Genomic DNA, 13,581 nt, shown 5'->3' on the forward strand with positions numbered 1-13,581 from the left:
TTCCTGGTCGTTATGTGAAATGTGCGTTGGCAGCAGTAGAATCGATCGGCAGTCAGCATCAAATCCTGATTCTTTAAATGTTCTCAGTAAATTTCCTCGAAGGACTCTCATTTGAGTTCTCGAAGCATCCCTGTAATATTTGCATGTTCTTCGAACTTACTGGTAACAAATCTAGCAGCCCACCTCTGAACTGTTTCGGAGTCTTCCTTTAATTCGACGTGGTACGGATCGCAAACACAGACGTCACTGGATACGGATATGGGGGGGGGGGGGGGGGGGCATGTGGTAAGCACACCGGTCTCCCGGCCGTCAGTTTACGAGACCGGAACCGCTACTTGTCAATGAAGTATCTCCTCAGTTTGCCTTACAAGGGCTGAATGCACTCCGCTTGCCAGCTGCGCTCGGCAGACCAGATGGTCACCAATCCAAATGCTAGCCCAGCCCGACAACGCTTAACAGCAGTAATCTGACGGGAACCGATGGTACCACGGTGGCAAGGCCGTTGGCTTCTTTTCTTAGAGAAAACGTTTAAAGAGAGCTTCTATTCACTACCTCAAGAGGAAAATTGGTCCCAAATCTTTCTGCACACTCAATCATACAGTGGTGACACTTTCCAATAGACAAATAGCCTTTGTCGGCGAATAATCTGATGGTGCTGCTGACCCGTATAGTACAGTAAGGGCATGAAAATGGCAGCGTACTACCGAAAAGTGTTTTCCCAATTCGTTTAGAAAAAGTGATTGGAGCGCATTATGCTATTTTCCATAAATACTCTTATAGAATTTCACACGTTTTCTAACAGAAAAGATATTACGCATTTGTCAAATCTGAGAATCACTGAAAGCTTTTGGAGATGTAAATCGATTATATTTGTTTCAGTGTTCACGATAAAATAGGTGGTCACGAACCTGTCCCTATTCTGTACCTCCCAACACAAAACGTCTTCAAAAAATTTTTCCTTGTAAAACTCAAGCAAAAAATTGACGAATCTTGAACCCACTTCTCGTCAACTGTTGAAATTTCGTCTACCACCCATATCAGTTGGCCATGGTTGTCGACCAATGCACGCTCGTTGTCAAAGATTGATCAAATGTGAACAAAGAACTTACTCTGGGAGAAAAGGCACAAGTTAAGAATTGTTTTCTGGAAATAATCACTGATTTTGTGGAGTCATTAAACTCCATATGTTTCGAAAGATATTAATTCATGCCGTTACCTCGTACTGACTATATGCGCACGACAGTCTTCAGATTTTAGAGTTCGCATTCCAGTTAATATTGTCAGTTTTACATTATGTTTCCACAGCTTCCCTAACTGACGTCTTCAATTGCGTCGAGCGCAGATATAGGTGCTCATTCTTTTATACTCCATCCCAACTGTTTGGTTACAGTACAAACAGCGAACAATACGGATTTCCTCTCGGCATAGATTAAGAAGACATTTAGGGAAACTGTCGAAATGAAGTCCAGTGACAGCATTAACTACGCTACAAACTCTGCATCGTGAAGTTTGTCAGTTTCACAAATAAACGTAAAAATGAGATTTCCACTTTGCTTACGAAATTACTAGGTTTGTGCATAAGCTCGTAGCGTTTTTGTTTTGCATATTGGTATTCCGATTCCATGCGTTTGTTTATCGGGAGACAGTGACTTGAGCTGTGGACACTAGAAAATGGAATGCCAGTTGGAGAAATCGGAACATTTCCTGCATACTCTTCTGTCTGAGTTCGACAGAGGAGTGAAAGCGGTGGCGTCAACCAGAAACTTACGCGCCGTGTATGGGGATAATGCCGTTGGCGAGAGAACGGCAAGAAAATGGTTTCCTCGTTTTGACATTAGTGACTCTTCACGTTCAGGAAGACCTTCAGGGTTTGATGAACATCGTTTAAAGTCATTAATCCACACGGATCCACGTCATTGTACTCGATAACTGGCAAATGCGATTAACTCTGATCATTCCATCTTCATGCAACATCAGCATCCAACGAGAAATGTTCAAGACTCTTATGTAAGAGTACCGAATGCTCTAAGTCGAAATCATAAAAAGTAGTCGGCGGCCATATTTGCAATTCTGCTTGCACGTCATCGATTGGCTCATGAACAACACCGATCATTTATGTCCTATATACTTACTGGTGACGAGAAATAGTGCCTTTATATTAATATTATGGTGTCACCGCCAGACACCGCACTTGCTAGACGGTAGCCTTTAAATCGGCCGCGGTTCGTTAGCATACGTCGGACCCGCGTGTCGCCACTATCAGTGACTGCAGACCGAGCGCCGCCACACGGCAGGTCTAGTTTGGAGAGACTCCCTAGCATTCGTCCCAGTTGTACAGCCGACTTTCCTAGTGATGGTTCACTGTCTAAATACGCTCTCATTTGCAAAGACGATAGTTTAGCATAGCATTCAGCTACCTCATTTGCTACGACCTAGCAAGGCGCCATATTTTGTAATTAGAATGAATTCTGAACAGACAATATTGCGAATCATGTACCGTCAAGAGCGACGTTCATCATTAATGGATTAAAGTTAAGTATCAAACTAATTATGTCCGCTTTCTGAATTCTCATTCCCTGTCATGTTCCAGACCTCACGTCAATATAGTTCTTCTCTCCTCATGCCAACCTGCGTGAGCTAAAACGCGTGCATTTCAGCCTCCTCTCGTAACACGGTGTTGGCTCTTCTGTCAACACAACAAATATAAGCAAAAGAAAGGAACTGCTTAGCCTAAACAAAGCAGCAACTTCCGATGCGAAGACCCGAGCGTATCCACGTAATGCTTCTGGTGGAACAGCGGTGGTCCACTACGAATTACTTCCCCGCGGTGCAGACATCACTGCTGACATTTATCGTCAACAGCTGATACGTCTTGCAGACGCAGTCCAAAACAACGACCAGGAAGTCTGCCTGAACCGATGCTACTCCATAGTAACGCCCGTCCACATTCTGCTAGACTGACAAAAAGCACTATACAGAATTCGGGTTGGTAACTTATTTCTCATTCACCTTATTCACCTCATCTCGCGCCCTCTGATTTTCACCTTTCCCGTTCTCTATCAAACAACCTTCAAAGAACTTCCTTACCTGATGAAAATACGCTCCGAACATGGCACACGAGTTCTTCGTCTCAAAACCGCATGACTTCAATAGTCGCGGAATCGAAAAGTAAACCCAGCGTTGGCAGACTATTTTAAACAGTGAAGGAAAATATAATATTGATGACTCTCTATTATAGCTCTCTATTATGTGTATCTGTTGCGTTTATTAAACTTACGGAAAAACACTGTGAACTTACGCAACAACTCAATATGTTCTTGTAATTGATAATCCGGTAGTGGCTTGGGAGCAACCTGAATATAGAATAAACATTTGAAGACGATAAGTTGCGAGTGGTTACTGTTTCTGCCAAATAACCATAGTCGCATTATTAGCAAACAACCACAACAGATAAGTCAAAAATAATTATCATATTATATTGTATGAACATCGTAAAAATGTGCTCTAAGTTACGAGACGGGAAGGTCAATCAGAGCCGGATCGAATCGGGGTGGCGGATTAACGATCGTGTATTGAGTGCATCTGCTGGCCTGAGTGGGGTTTTAGGCGGTTTGCCTCGCTAGTTTAGATAAGTGCTAGCGTGGTTCCCGACTTCAACCTCAGAGAATACAGTGCGCAAGCAGTTATGATATCATGCAGAACAAAGTTTAGACGATTCGCAGACAGACAGCTCACACGACCATGACATCAGGAAGGGGATCCAGCCACAAAGTTGAATGTTATCACAAAACTTGCCAAATCATGGAAAAGCGGATCCCGCACTAGCCGGGATGAACGCTAGGGTAGAGAAAGAAGTAGACGCAGGTGTAGAAGATTACCTTCTTTAATGATTGATAATTAATCAGATGCTCAATACACGCATTGATTAAGTTTGTACGATAGATATTTCCTCAATGAAGGGGGGAGGGGGGGGGTCAAAAAGAAATAATACCTGATGAAACGATGGCAAAAGGTATCACAGCTGACGAAGGGTTGATACAAATGACAATTGCTTTATAGGTGAGATGTGTCGCGCAGTGCAATTCGCTTGCCGAACACCTGCTGAGAACACGAAAAGATTCATCACAAGACAGGAGTCAGACGGAAGGAAGGAAAGACTCAGATTTAAATCCAGTCGGATTTATAGTGAAGTAACTGACAAAACCGGAGCATCTCACAGACATACCATAATCGGTTGGAAGAATGACATCATACATAAAAGTAACGTATGTTCAGTATATGCGGATGAAGATCTGCGACTGTGATTTAAATTGTCGATTTATCTGATGATAAATATGCAAACAGTCGCTTTTTTACGATTTATTCAATCATGAACATGTTTTCGAGCCACTGCAGGTTCATCAGCAGATGGAGGTGTTACAAGAACATTATGTTGTGGACCAAGCGTGGCTAGATGCACCGCTGATTCTGAGTGCACTTCCTTGTGGTATCCATAACAGATCTCTTCCTATAATGTACATTATTAAGCTATGTACACAAATATTCACAGTGTTTAGCTGCACTTGGTTTTATACTGATTCACAGAAAGCAAACACTGGATGTTTTTACAAATAATATGGATATATCCACTGGATGTTTGTACAAATAATGTGGATATATTGATATTCTTTGTAAAAACATTCAGTGTTTACTTTCTATGAATTATTGTAAAACCAAATGCAACTAAATACTGTGTATAGTTGTGTACGTAGCTTAATAGTGTACATGAAATGAAATGATCGTATGGCATCATTGGCCGGGAGATCTGGGGAAGTTCGGCCGCCAAGTGCCAGTCTTATTTCAGTCGACGCCACATTTGGCGACTTGCGTGGCGGTGATGAGGATGAAATGATGATGAGGACAGCACAACACACAGTCCCCGAGCGGAGAAAATCTCCAACCCGGCTGGGAATCGAACCCGGACCCGCTTGCATGGGAGGCGAGCACGTCACCACCCAGCTAAGCTGGCGGACATTATATACATTATAGTAAGAGACGTGATATGGATACCACAATGTAATGCACTCAGCATCAGCACTCCATCTAGCCACACTTGGTCCACAACATAATGTTCTTGTGATGAGCCTGCAGTGTCTCCAAAACATGTTCATGGTTGAATGAATAGTAAAAACGCGACTGACTGCGTATTTATTACCAGATAAATCGCCAAAAGTGACGTAGTAACAAGCAATAGCATTAATATAAAGTCAAGATGTTGTTTAAGCTTCGGGTGAGTTTTGCGGAAACGGGAAAGGAATAAGAAAAAAGTCCAAGAAATGGAGGTATAGAGAAGAGACACGAAAATACCGTGCACTTAAAGGAGAAGTACTGAGCGCGTTCTACGAAAATTGATACAAATATGACAATGAGTAACAAGGAATGTGACAATGAGTAACACGGTAAGGAATGAATTAACTGAGAACCTCACTCGGCACAACGATTGAATGAAGAACATCTGCCACAGAAAATTTCTGAAGATTGCAATGAATAGAATCAACTGCAGCAGCTGTAACCGATACGTACAGGTGGCTAGGAACACAGAGAGGTTGAGACGACTAAGTACTGCTGACGTAGCCCAGTAGCCCGGTGAACGACACGGTACTTTAACTTTCTTGTAAAACTGAAACTGTGTGGTGGACATGGTCCCGAGTCTAAAAACTTTCCTTTTGCAGCAGATGGTCTAACCGACTGATTTATCCAACGACTAACGACCTGCCATCTACAGTGATGTAGGTTTGGGTTGTTTAATACGTAATATGTGAATGGTTGAAAGGTTGGTTGATTTGAGGAAGGGGACCAAACAGCGAGGTCATCAGTCCCATCAGATTAGGGCAGGATGGGGAACCCTTTTGAAGGAACCATCCCGGCATTTGTCTGAAGCAATTTAGGGGAATCACGGAAAACGGGTTTGTACCGTCGTCCTCCCGAATGCGAGTCCAGTGCGCTAATCACTACGACACCTCGTTCACCGTGAATGGTAAGATTTTGCCTGTAGTAGCTACCCGATATAAAAACTACAAAGTTTTTCTTTTGTGTTTTCCGTATTGTGTGAGGGACGCAGAGATCGTGCGAGAGGTGACAGCTGTTCTCGGCACGGCCAGTCATCGGATTAAATATTCACCGGGTCGACGGCCTGGCCATTTAAAGCAAGCACCAGCGCGAAGCTGAGCCACATTTTCTGTAGTAATTATTAGTAGCAATGAAACAAAAAATGAAATGGACAAAATTTTACAGTTAGTGCAGCGTCTGTGTTTGACAGTGTTTGTGTAATTCGATGGGAATGTCTTTCAGAATGCATGCAAGTCTGAAGGAACAGACACTGCTGACGATAGACAGCCTTATCAAACTATACAATACATTTGCAGACTGTAAATACGGTATTACATCAGCTGAACTGTTCACTATAGACATGAAAATTGGTGCCGCATTGGGATTCGAAATCGGATTACCCGCTATGTATCTATAGTAAACCGTACGGCTGATGTAATATCGTGTTCGCAGTCTATGAAAATATTTCATGATTTAATACATGCATGCATGTCTGTAGAACATTTTTATCCAACTATACAAATACTGTCAAATATAGACTTTGCACTAACTGTATTTCATGCCAAATCAAGGCTCATTGACTAGAAAAACTTTGCTTCTCCCTGTGTGAGCACTGTGGGACGTAGACAGTATGATATATGGAAGTTTCGGTTGGTTTTGGAGGCGAGCACTGATGAGCAAAGCGTGTAAAGCGACCGCTTGCGATAACGCGGAAAACCTGGCTTCGAGTTCCGGTCCGGCAAAAATTTTCAAAAGTCTATAGTAAACTGTACAGCTGATGTAATATCATATTCGCAATTTGCGAACATTTTTCATAATAAAATTGTAATTTTCATCTCAATTCTGCCATTAGTTACATTCTGACCATTGTAAAATTAACACATGCATTATTGTTTTAGATGAAGTCTTTAAAAATGTAGCAAATGTTATGCAGAAAATAAAACATGTTGAAGGTTTTGAAAATAACTGACGTTACTGATTTTGCCTATTTTATGAGTTAAGCAAGAAGGTATTTGGTTCATGATTTGTTTTACCTAAAAATCTTGCAGCTGAAAATGTGGAAACAATTCGTGAAACGGTACAGGAAGTGAAAAGTGACATCTTCTTGTGTTAAAATAGTTCTAGCAAATATGATTTTTACCAAGCAATAAGTGTTGTAAAAGAATGGTATAAACTTCACTGGAAAGCGATTGAAAACTGTTTGATGGCACTTAACTGAAAATATTCATAAAAAGACAGAAGCGTTGAAATAATTTCATTTCAATTTTGCTGACAGCATAAAATAAGAGACGAAGTATACTGAGGCATGCAGTCTAATAAGTGTTATCGCTGGTCGTCTAAGAAACGTGGCAGTAAACAACTTCTTTACAGAAAAGTCCACGCACATTTCTAATAATAAGCCTTCATTCGCTGACGCATCTATTTTCTGATAAAACCAGAATCTGCAAGCCAACAAATAAACAGAAGTAGTGTGTGCACGGTCGACAAAGATATTTGAAAATAAGTATTTCCAGTCAGAACGCAATCTCAACGCTGCGTGTCGTACGTCTCACACACAATACCTCACGGTTGGTTCCGTCAGTACCTCTTCCCTACCGTCCAAACGTCGAACATTTCGCTGCAGCGTAGAAAACTGATTTTCGAAACATGGTGCATCGACTGTCGAAGAAGTAAATGTTTTACATCAGAGGACGATGAGAAGGAAAGGGTAATAAAGTAATTAAAGATAAAAGCAAGTTCCAGGAGACGAAATTTTGGCGGAAAGAACAACAACAATGGCATTTGGTTGGAGTAACGAAGGAACAGGTGTTGCTTGCATCCACGAATTTGTTAAGATACTGTGTTCGAACATTATAAAATACCGCGAAGTATACGATCTATTGACAAATTACCAGCAGGGATTAGGAAAATAATGTTTCGGTTGAAACAGAACTGCTTCTTTATTCACACGAAGTAATGAGTGCTATCGACAGGGGATCTGAAGTTGATTCCATATTCATATATTTCCATACGGCTTTGGACATCGTTCTTTACAAGCAACTTCTAATCAAATTGAGTACCTATGAGTCGTCGTCTGAATTGTGCGATTGGATTCCTAAAACCCTGTCACAAAGGTCGCTCTTCGTAGTCATTGATGGTGAAGCCGGAATTACATTTGCCGTTCGCCAAGGAGGAATTATAGGCCCTCTGCTCTTCTTAATCTATATATTCATGAGACAATTTGACAAGACCTCTTCGGTAGTTCAAAGTTGATGTTGTCGTTTACCGTCTAGTAACGTCATCAGAAGGTCAAAAATAAATGCCAAATTATTTCAATAAGATGCCTGCATTGTTCTAAAAGTGGTAATTGATACTAAACAAAAAGTGTCCAAAATTTTGTCTATAAACAGTTCTGCGCAGCTTCAAAGCGTTTAAAAAACGGCATCACGAAATCACCAATGCAGCTGTAATGTATGTTTATTTATGGTTCAAATGGTTCAGATGTCTCTGAGCACTATGGGACACAATATCTGAGGTCATAGTCCCCTGGAACTTACAATTACTTAACCTTAACTAACCTAAGGACATCACACACATCCATGCCCGCGGCAGGATTCGAACCTGCGACCGTAGCGGTCGCGCGGTTCCAGACTAAAGTACCTAGAACCGCTCGACCACACCGGCCGGCTTTATTTATGGACAGCCAGATTTGGTTAAGCGACCACCTACAAGTCACTTACACGTTAACAGATAATTAAGTGTAATAATAATTAAGATGAACTACTGTGTGTAGCAGATAATCAAGGATACCATCACATCACGTTAAATGAACGTTCTTTGTTGTCAAGAGCTTAATTATTATCCGCTGCAGTATCTAAACAAAAAAGAAAAGAAAAGGCAGAGATAAAAGGACGTTAAGTTAGCGACTGATAGAACCATGTGTAAGAAAACGTACGCATAGTTAAGTTACGAGTGATGTTATATTTGCTTCTATCTGTAACGTGTGTGACTTGAGTGTATCCTGGCGTATGCGAAGTTCTAATAACTTGCGGGGAAGCAGCCGGGTGGCGTTGTCGACAATAGTCGACATTTCGGCCACCACGTCCGTCTCACGACAAAGTCCTGAAAATTATCCTGGGTGTTCTCCTGTGGAAATACCGGCGACTGTTTACAGCCAACCCCAAAAATTATCTGAACATTTGCAGCGTGTATAAACATGTACACTATGTTCTTCATGACTTTATACATATTGTATCTTCATGCCATACAGTTTTCGGTAAATAAATATACATTACAGCTGCTTGTTGTGGTTTCGTGATACCGTTTTTTCACAAATAAATTTGCAGTGTTCCCCACAAGAGTACTGAAGAAACTCCTTTAAATGTAGATTACACGAAATACCACATTAATTTAATGTTTTTCCATCACCACAACAGCTAGGGACTACAATTAAAACAATTTTAATTGGAACTTCCACACAGAAAATATTGAGGTGAAAGTGAACGGAAGACAGCACTTTATTGGCAGAAAAGTTAGAAGATGCAATGAATCTGCTGGAAAGACTGCCTGCACGACGCTTGCCCGTCCTTTACTGCAGTATTGCTGCGCGGTATGGGATCCTTACCAGATAGGACTGGCGGATGGCATCGAAAATGTTCACAGAAGGGCAGCACATTTTGTATGATCGCGAAGTAGGGGAGAGAGTATCGCGGATATAGTGATTTGGGATGACAGTCACTAAAACAAAGGCGTCTTTCGCTGCGACGAGATCTTTTCACGAAAGTTCAGTCACTAATTTACTCCTCCCAACGGCTAAATATTTTGTTGACTGCCAGCTACACAGAAAAAAAATGATCGTCGTAATAAAATCAGAGCTCACACTGAAAGATTTAGGTACTCATATTTCCCATGTGCTATGCGAAAGTGAACGACAGAGGAATAATATGAACTCTCCATTAGATACTTAAGTGTGATTTTATGTAAACTGAAGGTGGAGGGGAGAAATAGGAAAGGAAAGGAATAGGAAAGATGTTAGCTGTATCGGGACTTTATGAGGAGTTCGCGGCGTCGAGTAAAAATGTGTCCAGGATTCTAACAGCGGATCTTCTGCTGAGTAAGTAGTTGCGTTAAAACCCCTGCGCCACCTGCACATAGTGTTTATTACAATTGGACGGACTATCTAGGTGCGTCGCTCGGCCCATATTCCCACCCAGCTCCACCTATTCGTAGTCCCCGTCCAAGTTACCGTTGCTCGCTGTTTTGAGATTCCTGCTGGAGGTGATTGTGTATTCGCACTGAGGGTGGTGGATTCATAGCCCATCGAGGCGAACAAACTCATATGGATGTGTGGTGATGTAATTTCGCACATGTCCAATAGAACAGACACAACGCATTCATATACTCATGTGTGAATTGCAGAGTGATCATGCAGATGCACATGACATATTGGTCCGTAGATTTACTAGGAAACAAAACAGAAGTTGGAAGAAATGTGCTAAAAAGACTGCCCACATTACACTTGATCCTCCTCTCCTGGATTTCTGCTGAACGGTGTGGGATCTTTAACAGATAGGACCAAAGGTGGACACTAAAAACAAATAAGGGCAGCTTGTTTTGTGTTAGCGCCTAACAGGACTGTGTGTGTCAAGGATATGATAAGTTGTCCATCAGAAAGAGTAAATTTCTAATTTTGGATATCATGGACTGATATATATATTATGACTTTTGAACACTATTAAGGTAAATACATTGCTTGTTCTCTATCAAAATCTTTCATTTGCTAACTGTGCCTATCAGTAGTTAGTGCCTTCAGTAGTTAGAATCTCTTATTTAGCTAGCAGTATTGGCGCTCGCTGTATTGCAGTAGTTCGAGTAACGAAGATTTCTGTGAGGTAAGTGATTTGTGAAAGGTATAGATTAATGTTAGACAGGGCCATTATTTGTAGGGATTATTACGTTGCGCTAAAAATATTGTGTGTCAGTTTAGTGTTGATCAGAATAGGTAAAGAGCGAAATGTCTGAGTACGTTCAGTTCTGCTGAGCTGTTTGAAAATCAAATAATGTAAGAGGTTTGTCAGCACAGTCAATCGTAAATTTTTCTAAGGGGACGTTTCAAACGGCCAAGGTGGGAAATAGTGGATGATGTCTGATGTGAGATTAGCCCATTCGGCGGTGCCTGCACTTAAAGGCGACAGGTAGAGAATGACGCTCCACCACGTCGGAGTAGCCCCAGCTGGCCCACCGGACGTACTACAGCTGGGTGACCTGCGTCGCGTTGTTGGTGGTGGTGACGCCGTTGTGGGACATCTCGACCGCGATCCAGCGGCCGAGGGCGCGCGGCCGGAACAGCTGGCAGAAGGTGACCCGGAACTGGCGGCTCATGCTGCAGTACAGGATGAAGTTGACGGCCGAGTTGAGCAGCGCGAGCGCGTCCATGAGCTCGCCCAGCGGCACGTAGCACTCGGCGAAGAAGCGGTGTCCCAGCAGCCCGCTGAGGAGGGCGAGCACGCCCTGGGGCAGCTCGGTGACCAGGAAGAGCAGCAGCACGGCCAGCAGCATGCGCGTCGTGCGGTCCGTCTGGCGCTCCTTGTCCTGCTGGCGCGACGACGCCGACGCCGACGCCGTCAGCTGGCGCCGGCGCCGCTTCGTCTCCAGCAGCGCCGCGACGATGCGCAGGCTGAGCACGGTGAGGGCGGCGCACGGCGTCAGCTTGACGACGACGCCGTACACCCAGAAGTTGACGTCGCCGAGCAGGCCGCCGGCCGCCTGGCTCAGCCGGCTCATCTGGACGAAGTAGAGCGTCGCGTTGCGCTCGCGCAGCTCGGCCACTTCGAAGGCGAGGTAGTGCGGCGTGCACAGCAGCGGGCCCAGCACGTAGGCGGAGCCGACCGCGGCCAGCGTGCACGGCACGCCGATCTGGCCGCGCCGCGGCTGCGCCACCGCCAGGTAGCGCCACACGGCCAGCGTCACCGTCAGCAGGATCGACACCGTGTGGCACACCTGCGCGAAGTTCGAGTGGAACAGCACGAACACGGCCCACGCGTACGTGTACGTGAGCGCCCGCGGCCGCCGCAGCAGGTACATGTGCAGCGCGTACGGCACGTACTCCACCATCACCAGCAGGTCGGCCACGGCCAGGCCCGTCAGGATGCTGTTGGTCGCCGACAGCATCTCGCGCCGCGTCAGCACCGCGATGTTCAGCGAGTTGGCCACCGAGCCGAAGATGCACACCAGCAGGCTGAAGTAGCCGTGCAGTTCCTTGTAGCCCGTGTGGAACTGCTGCAGGCCCGAACCGCAGAACAGCGGCTCCACCGTTGCGTTGGCAGCCGTCACTTCGCTCGATGCGTCCATCATCTTCGTCCCATTCATTACGCTCTCAGAAGTGAAAATGATCTCAGTCGTCATCGCCTCGGTGTACACGTGGTCCCAGCTACCTCACAGATGATAATAGTGTCACTACTTGTTGATTACGTTCATGACGTCACGATGAATTACTCTAGTATCACAGGTGCCTTCACGACACCTAACGTAATCTGAAATAGTTACTGTTGCTTTGTACTTAAATGTCACACTCAGCCAAGTGACGTTTCAATAACCCTGAAAAGTAAGCGCAAAGCTTACCAGAAAACTGCAAAAAATTAGAGTAGTATCACAGGTGGGTTCATGACAGCGAACGTAATTTTAAATAGTTACTGTAGCTCTGTACTTAAATGTCACACTCAGTCAAGCGACGTTTCAATAACCTTGAAAGGTAAGCGCAAAGCTTACCAAAGTACTGCTAAAAACGACAGTATCTCACTGCCGACGGAAACATATTTTTCGTTATTGATGCACTGCGTAACTATAGGAAATTTTTCATGTAGAGTGGCCAAGTCATTATTGCCATTTCCCCCCTCGTGCTTCTAAGAGAAGAGAAGAAAACTAGTCTGACGTTCTTCATCCTCCATTAAAACATTTCTGATGTAAAACTAAAATCATTGAAATTTTTTTTCCTTGTCAACACGACTCAAACCAGCACATGGTATCCCACGCTGTCTGACCGTTTACTACTAGTACTCTTCACCGTTAAAAAATTTTGATACCCGACAGAAATGAGCTTTTACGTAGGACACGGTAGAAATTTAAACTAGTAGTCGCAGGATGACCTGTCTACCCACTGTTTACTCTTCCGACAGGACGCGTCCGTAGTCCGGTGAGGCGGCGCGCGAAGCTTCGCAGTGGAGGTTGCGTCGGCGTCGGCTGCCGGCGTCCGACTGGCGCAAGGCGCGGAGTCGTGGTCGGCTCTGCTACAGGAGACGTCGCGCATGCGCACTCGCTCGATAGCTGATACCGCGTGGGTAGTGGGCGGCGACGAAAGCCTGTGGCGCCCACCGCGTTTGTTTACGCGGCCTTACGACCTAATACATGTCCGTCTCGATACTAATTTTAAGAATAGCAGCGTGAAAGAGTTGTGAAACAGGTCATATCTCGAGAGAGGCAGAACTCTTGCATCATCAGCCCCAAGCGAGTGGCTCT

General features: G+C 44.2%; 1 protein-coding gene across 1 annotated transcript; it reads right to left on the minus strand.

The window, feature by feature from the left end:
- Positions 1–8,008: 8,008 nt before the first annotated feature.
- Positions 8,009–13,315, minus strand: LOC126281872 (G-protein coupled receptor dmsr-1-like). The gene has a single exon (XM_049981149.1). The coding sequence runs from the start codon at positions 12,469–12,471 to the stop codon at positions 11,317–11,319; it is 1,155 nt and encodes a 384-aa protein (XP_049837106.1). The 5' UTR covers positions 12,472–13,315; the 3' UTR covers positions 8,009–11,316.
- Positions 13,316–13,581: the final 266 nt, after the last annotated feature.

Source organism: Schistocerca gregaria, chromosome 7, assembly GCF_023897955.1.
Source record: "Schistocerca gregaria isolate iqSchGreg1 chromosome 7, iqSchGreg1.2, whole genome shotgun sequence".
Lineage (NCBI taxonomy): Eukaryota > Metazoa > Arthropoda > Insecta > Orthoptera > Acrididae > Schistocerca > Schistocerca gregaria.